Genomic DNA, 17,832 nt, shown 5'->3' with positions numbered 1-17,832 from the left:
ACTCGTAGAAAGACCGGGTAATTTCTTTATTTGTTACAGTGATTACTCATATCCTCTGGCCCCTGACTTTGCCTCAGTTTCAAGAACCGGCCCCAGCTCCAAACTAATTGAAGAGACCTGATGTAGGCTATCTGCATCTTGATCGGACTTGTATCCATTTAACTCCACTGCAATGCCTTAGCTTACACGCTCGTGACTCATTGTCGCAAAGTATGACGTGTACAGCTAATTGCAAGCATGGACAAGTCTCGGAGCTAGGAACAAGGCGAGCCACTATTCCGGACGAGCCGGAACTGGAAAGATGGCGCAGTCCGTTTCGCACTCTCGCTTGCCTCACTGCGTGCGCCATTGAGCACTTTTCATAGAAATGAATGGGGACGCCATCTTGAAAGAGAAGCCTGGCTGTGTCTACTTGTATGTACAGTACCAGTCAAAAGTTTGGACACATTGAATGGGAAAATGTGTCCAAACTACTGTACGTGATGTGAACAACGTGATACTTTGCCAACCTGTGTTTTGCTTGTGTGTGCATGTGTGTGCATGTGTGTGTGTGTGTGTGTATCTGTATGTGTATCTGTGTGTGTGTGTATCTGTGTGTGTGTGTGTGTATAGTACCAGTCAAAATTTTGGAAACATGGGAAAATGTGTCCAAATTTTTGACTGGTACTGTAAGTCTATGGTGTGCTCGCGCCTTCAGCAGCACAACCATTGTTCTCTCACACACACACATATATATATTTTTCCCCCACCGCTAAGGATCCCTCAATATTTGCGCTACATAGACAACACCGGTGTCAAAAGGTTTGTGTTGTTTGCGATTGCGTTGCTTGTATTTTTATTTACGTTTACGTTTTATTTAAGTTGTACGGTTAAGGCTTGAATTCAGTTTTTGTGGCAAAAAGTGCCTTTTGTTAAATAAGTAAGTATATTTTATTTGGACATGGACATGACAATGTCATTGGACGAACCAGATGCATTGTTTACAGTGTGTTAGCATAAATGCTAGTTTACAACACCACAGGGAACTCAGTGCTAGCCTACGACACAACGTCAACACACGTGAGCAACGATGCATAATACAACGTGCTAGTGTACTAGGCAATTCAAAACTTGCATATATCTTTTGTAATATTTGTATTTTTTTATTTTCATATTGTAAGTTAGCAACTTATATTTTATTTCTGGCAACTAATTTTTTATTTTATTGTACATTTTATTTAATTCTAATTCAACTTAGTATTGCTAGTTTATGTACCCTTAGTATAGACAGTCCACATATTTTAATTTTAGGTTCCTGTATGTTTATTGTATGCACCTTCCTGCCAAAGTAAATTCCTTGTCTGTGAAAACTTTCATGGCGAATAAATCCCTTTCTGATTTGGATGTACAGTAAGTAATATCAAATTAAATAGTGTATTTAAATTCAAGCTTTTGTGGTGCGTTGTTGTCTTCAATGACACAGTCAACAATGACACAGCTGCTCATAGCACAATTCAGGGTTAGGGTTAATTCAGGGCTTCACGCAGGGCTCTAGACTGAGATCAAAAAGTCGCTTTCGGCTTTTTACTTATGATGATCGCTTCCAGTAAACTTTTTTTGAATTAGCCAGTTCCCCCAAAATACATATCAAGCTTGTTTGTTTGGGGGCATATTTTCAGTTAGCAGATTATTAGGGCTGCAACAACGAATCGATTAAAATTGATTATTAAAAGCGTTGGCAACAAATTTCAATATCGATTTGTTGTGTCGCGCGATTATTACGCCACTCAGTATGTCACAGAGACGTTTGAGTATTTAAAAAAAAAGTTAAGTTGAGCGCGGAGCAGAGGTAGAAGAAAGGCCATCGGAGAGACATTGTTGAGTAACGTTGTTCTGAAACACATGGCGGAAGCAGAGAAATCAGTACGACCCAAGTCATCCAAGGTGTGGGAGTATTTCACACTAAATACTAGGGATAGGCATAATTAATCGACGATTGATTATCGATCGTTAAGAATTTTGTCGATTATATTATTTGTTCATCGATAAAACTAATGCATGTTCTGTTGCGTAGTGCGAGTCTTGAAGGAATGGATTTCGCTATGTGGCAGCAATTAAAGGGGCAATTGACTATTTTTTGGGGGTATTTCACACTGTTCCTTAAGGTCTCCAAATAGGGTATGTAACATTGGTTGGGTTGAAAATGGCCCGGGTGCTGTTCTATGCCCACTGACAGATCCTCTGAAGTGTTCCCGGGAAAAAACACTAGCTTTTCTCCTTTTATGGTATGCTCATTAATATTTAGATGAGCTGTGTGCTGATTGGTTGGTTTTCAACGAGTGAAGCTGGGGAGCAAAAACGCAACACAGCCAACAGCAGCACCCGCTGAAACACCGAAGATGGAGACTTGAAATAAAAACGTGCAAATAAATCTATTGTGTCTACACAACACTGTTTTCAACAGATTGACTATATATCATTTGAAATGATAACATTACTTGTTTCCACTTCTGTTGTTGAAGCAAACTGGATTGACTTGGGTGGGTAGAACGTTAGGCTACAGCTTAGCAACCAAACCATATCCTGATTCTACTCGGCTTCAGTTAGCTAGCTAGCTCTAAATAACTTGCTGAAAAATAACATGACCAAGATCTGGACAAACATGCATCTTGAATTGTAGATTTACATTACACAGGTTATTTATTTGAATGAAACACAGTCAGGAACATGAATCAACGTTAGCCCCATTGCCAATAAACTAGGCTAAATTATCATACATTCTACGCTCTTCCGTTAGCAAGCTAAACTTGTTTACATGCCTACAGTCTAGGTGTTACTAGTAACAGTTACTAGCAATGCTACCGTATCCTGTATCAAGCACCTGCCTTTCTCCAGTTCTTTCAAATAGATTATCTAGACAGGCGTTAGCAATAAGCCAGACTGCTGTTTGTTTTCTGGCTATTTGTCGGAAGCTTCCCTTCTAATGCCGACTACAGCTAGTCTAGCTAGAGTCATTTGATGTGTGTAGAAACTTATTTAGCATTCTACCTGGTATGCTATATTATACAGGAAACGTTAGCATTGCTAATAACTGTTAGCACAACATCATACTGTCCTAATAGGCGGTTGCAATGAGCATACGGTCGGAACAGCACCTCTTTCCAGGTTCAGCTTCCTAGCAAATCCTGCTTGCAATTGTCCAAGGTTGTCAAAAATGTCTTGGGTGAAATGTTCAGAGCAAATGAATGATTGAGTGTCGAACTTCGCCGGGATCTTCTCATAAGACAACAGCAGCCATGCCTGTTGAATGTTTGGCTCCTTGGGAAGACTGTGAGTGTTAGCCTTCCCTGTAGGCTACAGCCTGGAACACAGCATTTACGACCGTGGTCCATTTTCAATATCCTTGTTATAATTCAAAACGTTCTTCTTTGTAATTCCTTATAAGTAGCTTACACAGAGCAGCGCGTAGCTAAACTAGTATCGGATATAGACGCTACCTCGGGCTGGTCTGGATGTAAATTCTGGGGCGTGACAAAGATACAGACCACAGCCAATAAGAGGGCGATCACCGGTCCTATGTAGGACCGGTAGCTTTGTTGAAAAGCTAGCGTTTTACAGCCAAATTTTTTCTTTTTGAGATTTGAATAGGAAATAGGTGTCAATGGACTTTGATATTCACGGTATGTTCATTTTACCCACCAAACTGTCGTTATTCAACTATGACAAGGTAAAATCGGTTTTGCAGTCAATTGCCACATTAAAAATTTTACCAAACAAAGCCAATGTTTGGAAAAAAACGCCACAGGCCTACTCAGTTACCGGCGAGTTTCCATGTATTTCAAAAGCAAACATGAAGAGGTCACGGCGAAGTGTAGCGTGAGACCATTTTGATTTTACTTTTTTGAAATTACTTTCGTCACTGCCAACACTGCAAAGCTGAGTATAAATACAACTCCTCCACGACTCAAATGATGTACCACTTGAAGAACGTACATCCGACCCTGGTTAGTGGTGGTGCATCCTGCTCTTGGTGTTAGCACAGAGGAGCTGCGATGCACAACGAGCAGAGAAAATTACCCAACGGATCTGCAAGTCCATCGAGATGGATATGCTACCCTTAAGTATTGTTGAGGGCGAAGGTTTTTATGAAGCTTTGTTAATTAGCCGGAAAAAACAAGGGTCAGTTGTGTTTGAGCACCGACTTCTAGCTTCTAGCGACGTCAGCTGATTTGAAGCCGAAAACCCAGCGTACTCTGTTGCTTAGCGACGTCAGCTGATTTGAAGCCTAAATAATGCTCAAAGTCTATGAAGTTCAACGTCTTTGGAGAACTATTTCTCTACAGCTAGACACGGGGATGAGAAAAGGAATGGCAACAAATACATTGTAAAAAGACAACCTGTGTTAAGTTATTTTTGTTGGCAAGTAGCCGTGTATAGCGGCGTAACAATGCCTTGGCGGGCCCGAGTGCAGATCTCACCAACGGGCCCCTTAACCGACCTATTGTCAGGCAAAATTATTGAGTGTTGATCTTAGAGATCTCACGTTCATGAACTCGCTCATAATTTTGGTGAACGTGAACTGAACGTAGCCTACTGTATTAGGCTACTGCCTGATGAACGATACTGTGCAGTGGACGCACTCATTCTGGTGTCTGTGAATGGCACGTTCACTCTTTTTAATTTTGTTTAATAAGGTGACAGATTTCTAGAGACTTCCAGGCTAAAAACACACCGTTAACAGTCTTGTGTCCAGGGTTACCCAACCTGTCAATTTCTGCGTGTGCTTCTTTCTTTCTTCTACTGTCTATGCATGGCAAGTGTGAAAAAACGCCGAATTGCGTAGAGGCAGAGAGCGGTATTGCAGACGGCAGCCACATATTGAAAAAAAGAACTGAACTAACCTAGTTCATTATTTGGAGCTTTGAACTTAGTTCAACATTTTGAATTATGAACTATGAACTGAACTAGTTCATGTAGAAAGTGAACTTTCCCAACACTGCTTATTACAATACACATTGTGAATTGATTGGTGAATGTTTGATTTTATTTTTGTATATGCTAGCTTAACGTTTAGCCTATCTAGCTTTAGCTATTTTCCAACAACATCCTGCACATTGTTTTCAATATCTAACCTGGCTGCTGCCTTATGCCTATACGTGCATTTAATGATGTTTAATAGCCATGTCTAAATGCTTTCAATAGGCTATACCAGACAGTAAACGTTAGCCTACCCTGGTGGCTGAGTTTCACTCATTGCTGTTGGGCTGGGGGTCAGACGTAGCATCCTCTTGAACACCTTGCCACACATCCAAATGAAGATAATTTTGCCAGCTTTGCCACCCTTTAATCCTGCTTTTTGCGTTTGTGCCGCTTCCTGCAGCCACTTTTGTGTTTTTGAAAGAAGGGCATGATGGGGTAGCCTACTTACCGCAATTACTCAACACGCAATGCAACACAACAGGATGGCAAACGATCACAACGTGTGGGTGGGCTATAGAATCCTTGACAACATATTACCCAGACAATATTTCTTAATAAAAACGAGATTAGTTTCATTCAGCAAAAGGCAAATGAGGCCAAATGAATTATTTGCTGTTGTTAAGACTGACTATTGTTAAAATGTTTATTGGGCAGATGAGAATAACCATAATTGAGAAATGTTTGCGAATTAATCGGACTGGATCTTATGTTAACCTTTCTGTGATTTACGCGGAGCGAGGGGCCCGGTCAGTTTGTCAGGTTGAGTTCTCACTTGAGATCGAGGACAGGCCCCCTTTCGCCACGGGCCCTAGTGCAGCTGCACTCCCTGCACTCCCTATAGTTACGCCACTGGCCGTGTAATAAGCGGGATAATGTATAGAACGCCGGTCATTATCGGGGAAATGAGCCCCTTCATGGCGAAACAAAACTGGAGAAAACTCTGCTTCGCGTCGTGCCTAACAACTCCCTTTACCTGTTCTAAAATCAGCGCAAACCACGGCCTCTTGGGGCTTATTGCTTAATTATCCCTTACAAAAGAAACATTCTAATTTCCTGCGCTTTCAAAAAATCAGTGGAGAGTGGATAGCAACGGCAGCTAGCTTGCCTGTAGCAAACTGCTTTTGAATTAGCCATGTCCCCCTAAATTAATATCGAACTTATTTACGTTTTGGGAGGCTTATTTTCAGTTAGCAGACAGTACTATTTGAATCGCAATTCCATCTGAAATACTGCCAGTGACAACGTTGTTACAGTGGCTTGTTTCAAGGGGTGTTCTTAATGAAATATGCAATATGAGTAGGACAAATGCTTGAAAATATCACTAGAAGGGAAAAACGGACCCACCCGCATCTGAAGCAAGCAAGCACACCCTACAATTTCCCCAGAAATTGTACCCCCTCTAGTTATTATTATTCTAGTACCATGGAAGTCAATGGCAGCCCCTAGAACCCTTCGATAACCTTTTGTGAAATTTGGCACACTCATTACGGACAGTTCTTTCTATACCTACACCAAGTTTCATGTCTCCCATTAGACCACTCTAGCGGGGGGTCAAATTTGGACTTATGTTTACACACACAACTTTTGAACCGTATGACCCATTTTCAAAAATTTTGACTGTTGAGATGTTGGGATTCCCCTGGATCAAGACGAGTTCAACGCACACCATCAACTGTCAATTTCCGGTTATATAGATTTTCTGCTATTTCCGGTTTTATCAAAAACAATTGAAAGCCTACTCCTACAATTTTTGTCAAATCTTCTTTAAAATGACTAGAGATGATCTTCAGACCAAGCCTCACAAAAGTTATTGAAAATGATTTTGATCCTCACAACCGTTTGTCCGGTACAGCCAATCAAATTCGGCAACAAAGCAACCAAACAGGAAATTGGATCAAATCTCAGCAAATCTTTGAGATATCAAAACCAAAGTTGCTATATCAGTGGAAGACACCACATCATGTTACCATGTGAAAATTGACTTTATATCTCAAAAAATGACTGATATAAAGCAAATCCAATTATCCAATTATTATTATATTAATTATTAATTAATTATCGCTAAGGCTAAAATAATGCTTTACACATCCACCGGTCTAAAACGGATACTCTGATACTATCACTAGTTCATATGAAGACTCATGAGAAAAATACAGATGAATTAAGACTTGTGTACCTAGAGACAATCTCCTTCAGAGCATAGATACAGAGATCAGTACCATGTTTTCTTTTAAAACCAAACTGATTGTCTGCAGTCAGAATATACATTTCCAATTTCAATAAAATAATTCTCTCAAACACTTTAGACAAGATACTGGCCTATGCAATGGGTTCGGTAGAACACCATGAACCATAATTCCAGTGAGACACATGGGTAGTAATGGACTGAGTCTATATCTGGCATTTTTAGATGCTCTGCAAAAATGCAATCCATACCACAAGCTTTGTTGTTGTCTTGCATGTGGATGGCATCATAAATATCTATTGATCCAACTATCAAGTCTGCAGAGATATCATTATTAATTCTTACTGTGTTACTTTTAACACAATTAAATAGTTTACTGTAGTGCTCATGCCATAGGTCAGCAATCTTCTATGGACAACTGACCCCCTCGATATCAGAAGGGAGGGGAGTTCTGTTATTATTTATGATCTTGACCTCCTTCCAGAAGTCAGTAGGATTGTTATTCTGCATCTTTCTGGCCAGCGAGTCTCCTCTCATTGTGTTTTCATTTCTCTTAAAAAAACGAGTGCATATTTAAATCTAGCATTTGTGAGTTTTTTTTTTTATCAAGCAGCACTCCCTGTCGGGGTCTGCCTGCCTCTGACCAGACTCTAAAGGCTTCTCTTGCAGCAGCATGTTGCTCAGACACAAACTCATTCCAGCCAGGCCGTGTGTTAGGGACCTTACTCTTGTGATTAATAAAAGGTTCACTGGAAGCATAAAGACATTTGACAATATCATCATACATGGCACTGAGCTTTTCAGCATGATGTTTATCCTTGCAGCTCATATCCGTGCACATTAGGGCATCCCTAGGCAATTCAACATCACTAAGTAAGCTGTCAGTTAATAGAGAATATCTGTGCATAACCTCTTTGGTCAATTTTGACCAGTTCAGTTTTCTTGAGGGAGCAGCATTACCCTTGTTGGCCAACAAGAGTACACTCTCAACATTTAGCAGCACAGCTAAATGTTGTGCTGCTAAATGGTCTAGCCAGGAAGTTGTGTGCCACGATTCACTTACATAGGCAAAACTTGTATCAATCAATAACGCTTGATATAATTAATTTAGTTTCATTACAGAACTGCTGCAGATGTTGTGCGAATAAACACTTACCTGACATGTCAGCATTAAAATCACCCATGACATGGACACAACATAAACTATTGTCCTCTATGAAGGTCTGAATAAAAGCTAACCTGTTCTGAAATGCATTCTCATGGTCGTAGGATTCATATGGTGTGTACACATTTAAAATTGTAAATTTCTTTTCATTATGATTAAACTCCAACCCAGTAGCCCAGTCAACGTTAAGCCGCACCACCTTTACCGTTGGGTCATATTTTATGTTCCACAGTATAGCTACACCACCAGCTATCCTCCCACGAACCATTCTCATGCTGAGATTGGTAATGGACTCTCCAGCACCATGAAAGTTATTGTGTAGGGTGTTCAATTTGTCCAGATCTTGCTTGGCCATCCAGGTTTCTTGAAGGCAGACAATGTCACTCTCGTCCAGCAATGTGTCCACCACCAAACGTCTTGATCTATCAGCAGCAGTATGTCCTACTCGGAGGCCACGAGCGTTGTAGGATACAACCCGCATTAATGATCTACCACGGACCCATCAGGGCAGCTGGCCGGTGTGTCTGTCTCCCTGGTCTCTACAAATAGGCCTACATTCACCCCAGCATCATGACTGAGCTGAAGCTCAGTACCCTGAGAGCGGGGGGTTTGCTCTGGTCTAGCTTTTTTGATAGTATAGACCAAGAGTAACTACCATACCACAAATGGCCCACCATTACCCATAGGTGGCGCGACAGGCCACGCCCTAAAGCACAAAGATACAAGGCTTTCTGAAATGGATAGGCTCACCAAGCCCCCTCCCTTCACTTCTTGGCTTGAAATAAAGCCCTTGTGGATCTTGATGGTATTGCATTTCAGATTTGGTATCCCATTGGTAATTCTGGAGCATTGATTTTTTTATACAGTTACAATTTGTGAAATATAACAATTTTTCAATGGTTCGCAGTGTTTGAAGGAATCCGCCATTACTGCTTGCAGTTATATTTAGGATTCCTCCGTCAGGAGGAAACCTATTGTTATTGTTAGTTTTATTATTCTTGTACCATGGAAGTCAATGGCAGCCCCTAGAACCCTTCAATAACTTTGAGAAATTTGGCACTCTCATAAAGGACAGTCCCCTGGTCAAACTTACCAAGTTTCATGTCTCCCAGTAGACCACTCTAGCACCACCAATGGGTCAAAGTTGGACTTGTGTTTACACACGCAACTTTTGAACCGTATGACTGTAGTACCATTGGATTCCCTGGATCAAGACGAGTTCAACACACCCTATGGCGTCAATTTCCGGTTATATAGATTTTCCGCTATTTCCGGTTTTATCAAAAACATTTGAAAGCCTACTCCTCCTACAATTTTTGTCAAATCTTCTTCAAAATGACCAGAGATGACCTTCAGACCAAGCCTCACAAAAGCTTCACATGTTTTTTTTATTTTCGAAACCGTTTGCCAGGACAGTCCCCTGGTCCAATTCACAAAGTTTCATGTCCCATACTCGGGCACTCTAGCGCCACCAACGGGTCAAAGTTGGACTTGTGTTTACACACGCAACTTTTGAACCGTATGACCCATTTTCAAAAATGACATACCGTTGGATTCCCTGGATCAAGCCGAGTTCAATGCACACCATGGCGTCAATTTCCGGTTTTATCAAAAACCTTTGAAAGCCTACTCCTACAATTCTTGTCAAATCTTCTTAAAAATTACCAGAGATGATCTTCAGACTAAGCCGCACAAAAGTTATGGTAGAGCATTTTGATCCCCACAACCGTTTGTCCGTGACAGCCAATCAAAGTCATCAGGAAAGCCACCAAACAGGAAATGAAGTAATATCTCAGCAGTTCTTTGAGACAGTGACACCAAATTTGGTATGCCTACTCGGAACCTTATTCTGAGGATGTCCTCCAAATATTGTGTCATGTGACTAAAAGGGGGCGTGGCCGGAAGCATAAACGTGTTTTGGCTAATAACTATTTAAGTGTTTACCTTAAAAGTAATTTCTTTGTCTGTTGATGTCTTATGAGTTATCAAGCTTGACCATCGATAATATTTCATAACAACCGAATTGACGCGGCCGCCATTTTGGATTTAATGGAAAAGTGTAAAAACCTTTTACACGCCCCAAATTTTGTCCAATGTTTACTAAATTTGGCACAGATTATCTTCAGACGAAGCTTCAAAAAGGTTTCAGATGGATTTTTCATTTTCAAAACCGTTTGTTCGGTAGAGCCGATCAAAGGCGGCAGCGAAGCCGCAAAAGACACGTGAGACCGTAACTCAGCAACCATTTGTGCGATTGTCACCAAACTTGGGTTCCATCGTTCCTACGAGGGGCAGAGGAGGCCTGTGGTGTTATACCAGTTAAAAAAACAGTTTGAACACTCAGTACTTTGGAACGCAAACAGATATTTCAACCAAACTTGGTGTGTTGCAATGAGTGCAACAGGTTATTGTGACTTAATTGTTGCGCAAGTGCTATGGAGGCCATGTCCTGCTCTGGACTGCTTGGCCCCTTCCATTGCTGCTTGCAGCTATATTTAGTTTTATTCTTTATTTTTATTTTTGTATTCTTGTACCATGGAAGTCAATGGCAGCCCCTAGAACCATATGGTAACTTTTTGTGAAATTTGGCACACTCATTAAGGACAGTCACTTCTACAGTTACACCAAGTTTCATGTCTTCCATTAGACCACTCTAGCGCCACCAACGGGTCAAAGTTGGACTTGTGTTTACACATGTAACTTTTGAACCGTATGACCGATTTTCAAAAATGAGGTACCATTGGATTCCCTGGATCAAGCCGAGTTCAACGCACACCATGGCGTCGATTTCCGGTTATATAGATTTTCCGCTATTTCCGGTTTTATAAAAAACCTTTGAAAGCCTATTCCTCCTACAATTTTATTTCAATCTTCCCCAGAATTGGCATACATCATCTTCAGAGCAACCCTCACTCAGGCATTACTTTTATATTGGATTTTCAAAAACGTTTGTCCGCTACAGCCAATCAAAATCGGTAACAAAGCAACCAAACAGGAAATTGGATCAAATCTCGGCAAATCTTTGAGATGTCAACACCAAACTTGGTCGGATGACTCGGAACTCTATTCTGAGGATGTCCACACAATTTGGTGTCATGTGATCACTGGGCGTGGCCGCAGGAAGCAAAAATGTGTTTTGGCCAATAACTATTGATTTGTTTACCTTTATTAAGTGATTCCTTTGTCTCATGATATCTTGGGACATCCCGTGTGTGACTCATAATAATTTGTGATAATAGCCGAATTGATGCTGCCGCCATTTTGAATTCATTGAAAAACGTTTTTTCTCTACTCCTCCTACAAATGTTGTCCAATCTTCACCAAGTTTGGCAGATAAAATCTTCAGACCAAGCTTCACATGGTTTTTTTATTTTCGAAACCGTTTGCCCCCTACAGGCAATCAAAATGTGCCATTAAGCCAGCAAACAGGAAGTTGGGTCATATTTCAGCAAATCTTTGATAGATTCACACCAAACTTGCTGCGTGTACTCGATACCTTCTGGTTCGCAATGTTTGGAGGAATCCGCCATTACTGCTTGTAGTTATATTTCAATTAGATGTTTGTAATGTTATTGTTGGTTAGTTAATATAATCTTGTTGGTCACCCTGATTGTGTATGTTGTGTAGTTTAATGGGACCAGAGAGTCGGCTGCTAAACCGTTACAGGCTATTCTTGCAAGGAGCTGAATATGAACGCTGCCGTAGGCCAGTTGCCCACATGACTTTAGTTAGTTGTGCATTGACTGAGAGTCTGGAATAGTTTTTGGCCAAACATGAAGTCGTTTTGCTCTCTTGTTGTCCAAGTCTCGATCTTCTGCAGTGTACATGTTTATAATATTTTGCCATTTTGCAGAGGAACCTGCATCGCTGCTTGCAGCTATATTTCAGTATTAAGTATTTAAAATCTCTCGTTTTCCCACTTCCTGACAGTTAATTTAATGCCCATGAGTGAATCCAATGTATAAGAAACCTGTGTCTATATTGTATAGTTTTAATAACAAGGAATGCTGCAATAGGGACATTACTGACAATTATTTCTTACTCTCTTATCTGTAGTGGATGGCATCTGAAACAACGCTGAGAAAACTGCTGATTGAATCACTAAGTAACAGAATGATGAAGAAAACCTTAATGAGCTGCTTTTGCACCGCAAGTTACAGGAACTTTTACTACCCAGAACTACTTGTTCGAGAACCAGAAGGTTCAATTCGGTCCATTTATACCACTGCAGAAACTTTAATCAGAATATTAGGAAAATGAGTCCACTGATGTATGGACCATATATTTATAAATAAAATATAATTTATAAAATATAATTTATACAGTGAACATCTGCTAAATGACTAAATGTAAATGTAAACATAATTACATACTCAATATCTTCCAATTGACTTAAAAGCTTCCTGGCTTTTAACAAAAATAGAAACAGTAAAATGCTTCAACTATAGTTTGGGCCATTTTTTTATATTCAAATATTGTCGCTAGACAAAACTGTTTGGGAGACGTTACTCTACACAATTATAGAAAACAACTTGAGAACCAATTGTGACATGTCGTTATTCAAATGGATGGTGCAATGAGACATACTTATCATATGATCCCGAAATCAAGGTCTGCGCCTCAAAAGGGTGAAACACCAATGTCTGAACCTGAAAGAGATTTGGGTTTACTGGTTGAGGTAGAGTTGTCACGGTACCAACATTTTGTTCCAAAACTGAAAAAAAAAATCATTTGACAAAATTGAAGTTACGGTCTTTTGCCTTTGCACGGCAGAACAGAGCATTAATAACATCACAATGGATGTAGGCCTAAAGGCAAAATAAAGGTGTAGCCCCTGCAACATTAGCCGTTTGTCTAGTGTTGCCAACTTAAAAACGTTGTCGCTAGATTTAGCGGTAACCCTTCCTTTTACAGTCCCTTAAGTACCAGGTATTTACATAGAAAGTAAAGGGTATGTTTTGTGTTTTATTGGGTATTACCGATTGGTACCAAGGTGGTAAATACCTAGATAATTCGAAGTATTTACCCATTACTAAATACTAACGTGCTGGTAATTACTGGGTATGTTTTCTGTATTATTGGGTATTACCGATTGGTACCAAGGTGGTAAATACAGCGATAATTTGAAGTATTTACCCATTAACTATTAACTAACGTGCTGGTTATTACTGGGTAATTTTCACTGGTCCTAATAGGTAAAGACAGAAGACAAAACTTAGATTAACATTAACTTAAATTACAAAATGTATTTACCTGGAAACTTATAAATATTACTATTTAAATATCGCTGGTGGTAAGTTGGTATCTACAGGAGATATATATGGTAAATTATAATGTGTTATTGGGTAAATACCACTGCTACTAAGTAGGTAAAGACGGCCAAGCTCCAGCAGAATTACAAAAAAAATACTCTACTATTACCCTGCAGTTACCTAAGGTTAATGTCAGTAACAGTCCACGTCTAATGAAAATATAAGATGGTACTTTCCAATAAAATACCTTTCCGGATACATTTATCGATGATGGCCTCATTTACTTGGCTGGTATACCTACCTCCGCGGGAAGAGTTTTCCTCTACTATCATGGTAAATCTTCTTGGATACTGGGTATGTTCCTGCGCATGTTTGGACTATTTACTCAGTAAGTAATCTGAAACTGGACTGTAAAAGGAAGCCGTGTTTGTTTCCATGGTGTTACCAGGTTCTTACCATATTCTTTGTGAGCGAATACCACTTTGTCAATGTTACCCTTAGTATGAACTTGTACTTAAAGTTCCATGGCGATACCAAGAAAAACATGGCTATGCACTAAGTAAGTAATCTAAAACTGGACTGTAAAAGGAAGCCGTGTTTATTACCATGGTGATACCAGGTTCTTACCATATTCTTTGTGAGCGTATACCACTTTGTCAATGTTACCCTTAGTATGAACTTGTACTATACGTTCCAAGGCGATACAAGGTCAAACATGGCTATGTACTCAGTAAGTAATCTGAAACTGGACTGTAAAAGGAAGCCGTGTTTGTTACCATGGTGTTACTGGCCTCTTACCGTATTCTTTGTAAGCGAATACTACTTTGTCAATGTTACCCTTAGTATGAACTTGTACTATATGTTCCAAGGCGATACCAGGTAAAACATGGCTATGTACTCAGTAAGTAATCTGAAACTGGACTGTAAAAGGAAGCCGTGTTTGTTACCATGGTGTTACCGGGCTCTTACCGTACTCTTTGTAAGCGAATACCACTTTGTCAATGTTACCCTTAGTATGAACTTGTAATATAAGTTCCAAGGTGATACCAGGTAAAACATGGCTATGTACTCAGTAAGTAATCTGAAACTGGACTGTAAAAGGAAGCTGTGTTTGTTTCCATGGTGTTACCAGGCTCTTACCATATCCTTCTCAACTGTTAATTCCCTTTTCATGCAATAAACACAAACTTGGATTATGTTTCAAAGGAAAACATGACACTTCACTCTGTAAATTTTAACATTATTGACCAAACAGGAACAAATACTAAGGTTAAATCTATACAAACCTCCATATAAAAACTCAAAATTCAATAACTTCATATACCATAGAACACGTCAGTATTAGTTTGGCCCCTATGGTTTGTCTTTCTACAGCTCCTGTAACATAAAACATAGTATACAAATATCTAAGATTCTACCTATTTTATTTTAGAATACAGAATAATCGATTGCAACATTTACCTGAGTGTATCCTGTGTGGTAGCTAAGGGTGCGGTAGTTTTGGTTCTTTAGAAGTTGTTGCACACTGGGCATCATTTTTTCCTTGCCTGCAGCCTCTCCCTTTGGAACCTTCTTATTAAGCTTTTACCGCCTTGAGCCGTCCTCTGAAGTAATACTTTTGTAAATGTCATACTACTAAAACAGATGTTCAATGAGTTTAAGTTGTATTAGCACATAGTAACTTCGTTTTCTTAGCGAGAAAAACCGTGGACGCAGATATCACGCATTGTGAGATTAAAATGGCTAGCAAAGATTTAAAAAAAGCGAATTTTGGCCTCAAAATCTGTTCTGGACCAATCATCGTTCTACTGGTAGGTAATGGACGATAATAGACCGATGGTTCATCCAATCACCTGCCAACTAATATATGGAAGTTCCGGGTTTTATTCTGAAAGGTTTCTGTCATCGATAAGTGGTTTCGAAGGTTGGTTGGTTTCGTGAGCTAACTCAAGCAGCAGTCTTGCATTACTAGGTAAGTCACAAAATAACACAGCCTAATTACATCATTTATTTGTCAAGAAAAAGTATAGAAATGCATATTAAATGATTGTATTTTGATCTTGTGCTAATAACATGTATTTTGAAAATAAAGTTAAGCTAATGTTAGCACATTGCTAGACAGCTACCTCAGTCGACATTGCCTGGTTGCTCGGCCACGTTGCTAACATGTTTACATGTCTTTTTATGATCTGTCTTGTAGTTCACAGTCCAGAGGATGATATCCACCGCTATCGTGTTCGGTGCACCAGGAGCATGACCCTCTGCCGAAAACTAAATGACTGCCATCTTGGGGCAATTGTGATTTAACCTTTGTATTTGTTCATGTCATGCCATGGAAACAGTGCTCTAATTTAAAATAATGTTACAATTTACAGAGTGAAGTGTCATGTTTTTCTTAGTAACATAATCCAAGCTTGTGTTTATTGCATGGAAAAGGTAATGAACAGTTGAAAAGAATATGGTAAGAGACTGGTAACGCCATGGAAACAAACACGGCTTCCTTTTACAGTCCAGTTTCAGATTACTTACTGAGTACATAGCCATGTTTGACCTTGTATCGCCTTGGAACGTATATTACAAGTTCATACGAAGGGTAACATTGACAGAGTGGTATTCGCTCACAAAGAGTACGGTAAGAGCCCGGTAACACCATGGTAACAAACACGGCTTCCTTTTACAGTCCAGTTTCAGATTACTTACTGAGTACATAGCTATGTTTTACCTGGTATCGCCTTGGAACATATAGTACAAGTTCATACTAAGGGTAACATTGACAAAGTGGTATACGCTCACAAAGAATATGGTAAGAACCTGGTATCACCATGGTAATAAACACGGCTTCCTTTTACAGTCCAGTTTTAGATTACTTACTGAGTACATAGCCATGTTTTACTTGGTATCGCCTTGGAACTTTAGGTACAAGTTCATACTAAGGGTAACATTGACAAAGTGGTATTTGCTCACAAAGAATATGGTAAGAACCTGGTAACACCATGGAAACAAACACGGCTTCCTTTTACAGTCCAGTTTCAGATTATTTACTGAGTAAATAGTCCAAACATGCGGAGGAACATACCCAGTATCCAAAAAGATTTATCATGATAGTAGAGGAAAAGTCTTCCCGCGGAGGTAGGTATACCAGCCAAGTAAATGAGGCCATCATTGATAAATGTATCTGAAAAGGTATTTTATTGGAAAGTACTATCTTATATTCTCATTAGATGTGGACTGTTACCGACATTAACCTTAGGTAACTGCAGGGTAATAGTAGAGTATTTTTTTTGTAATTCTGCTGGAGCTTGGCCGTCTTTACCTACTTAGTAGCAGTGGTATTTACCCAATAACACATTATAATTTACCATATATATCTCCTGTAGATACCAACGTACTACCAGCGGTATTTAAATAGTAATATTTATAAGTATCCAGGTAAATACTAAGTTTTGTCTTCTGTCTTTACCTAATTAGGACCAGTGAAAATTACCCAGTAATAACCAGCACGTTAGTAAATAGTTAATGGGTAAATACTTCGAATTATCTAGGTATTTACCACCTTGGTACCAATCGGTAATACCCAATAAAACACAAAACATACCGTTTACTTTCTATGTAAATACCTAGTACTTAAGGGACTGTAAAAGGAAGGGTTACTGATTTAGCAACTTTTAGCAACTTCTCTACTTTTTTTTGGCAACACTGTGCTTTTCAGCATCCAACTGTGCAACCCGGTACTTTAGGAATTTTGGTATCGTACCGAGTACCAACTTGGTACCAGGGTACCGTTTTTTGTGACAACACTAGATTGAGGATATTGAGAGCCTTAATGGGGCTACAAAAATTGACATGGTTTCAATGTTCTCTCCCTATTCATAAAAGCTTTACTTGCATCACCTACCTTATCAGTATGCCTTCGTAGAGTTGTGGCTGGCTTGCATTGTGCCAAGTCCCACAGAATGACTGTGTCATCAGCCGATCCACTGGCTAATATATTCCTGAGAGGGAGAGAATGCATGAAGCTAAATACAAACACGTACATTTTTACTGGACTATCGTAAGCAACATCCCTTTTGCTATACTCCAAGTAAAAAAAAATGTTGTGCCCCAATTTAGAAATCCATGAAATACCCAACTTCCAGAATAGTGTCATAACTGATAATATAATAGTTTCAAATGTTTTTGGAAAGGCAAAACTTTAAGATTTGAAAATCAGTGATTGGATCCAAATATAAAAGGTCATGTGGTTGCAATTGAGTAAAAATTGAGTTCATAGG

The 17,832-nt window shown here is 39.5% G+C and overlaps 1 protein-coding gene across 4 annotated transcripts in view; it reads right to left on the bottom strand.

Moving 5' to 3' along the window:
- The window catches only part of pwp1 (PWP1 homolog, endonuclein), a 110,587-nt gene that overhangs the window by 24,990 nt on the left and 67,765 nt on the right, over positions 1–17,832 (bottom strand). For all 4 annotated transcript variants that reach the window (XM_084702011.1, XM_084702014.1, XM_084702013.1 and 1 more), the window contains 2 exons: positions 17,457–17,553; positions 12,897–12,958 (listed from right to left, as the gene is read on the bottom strand). In XM_084702011.1, the coding sequence (XP_084558137.1) occupies positions 12,897–12,958; positions 17,457–17,553 (159 nt within the window). The remainder of the gene's footprint in view (positions 1–12,896; positions 12,959–17,456; positions 17,554–17,832) is intronic.

The sequence above is a fragment of the Hypomesus nipponensis genome, chromosome 7 (assembly GCF_054491055.1).
Source record: "Hypomesus nipponensis isolate SF chromosome 7, ASM5449105v1, whole genome shotgun sequence".
Classification (NCBI taxonomy): Eukaryota; Metazoa; Chordata; class Actinopteri; order Osmeriformes; family Osmeridae; genus Hypomesus; species Hypomesus nipponensis.
Note: the sequence above shows the minus strand (reverse complement) of the source record. Positions and strands in the feature narration are given on the sequence as shown.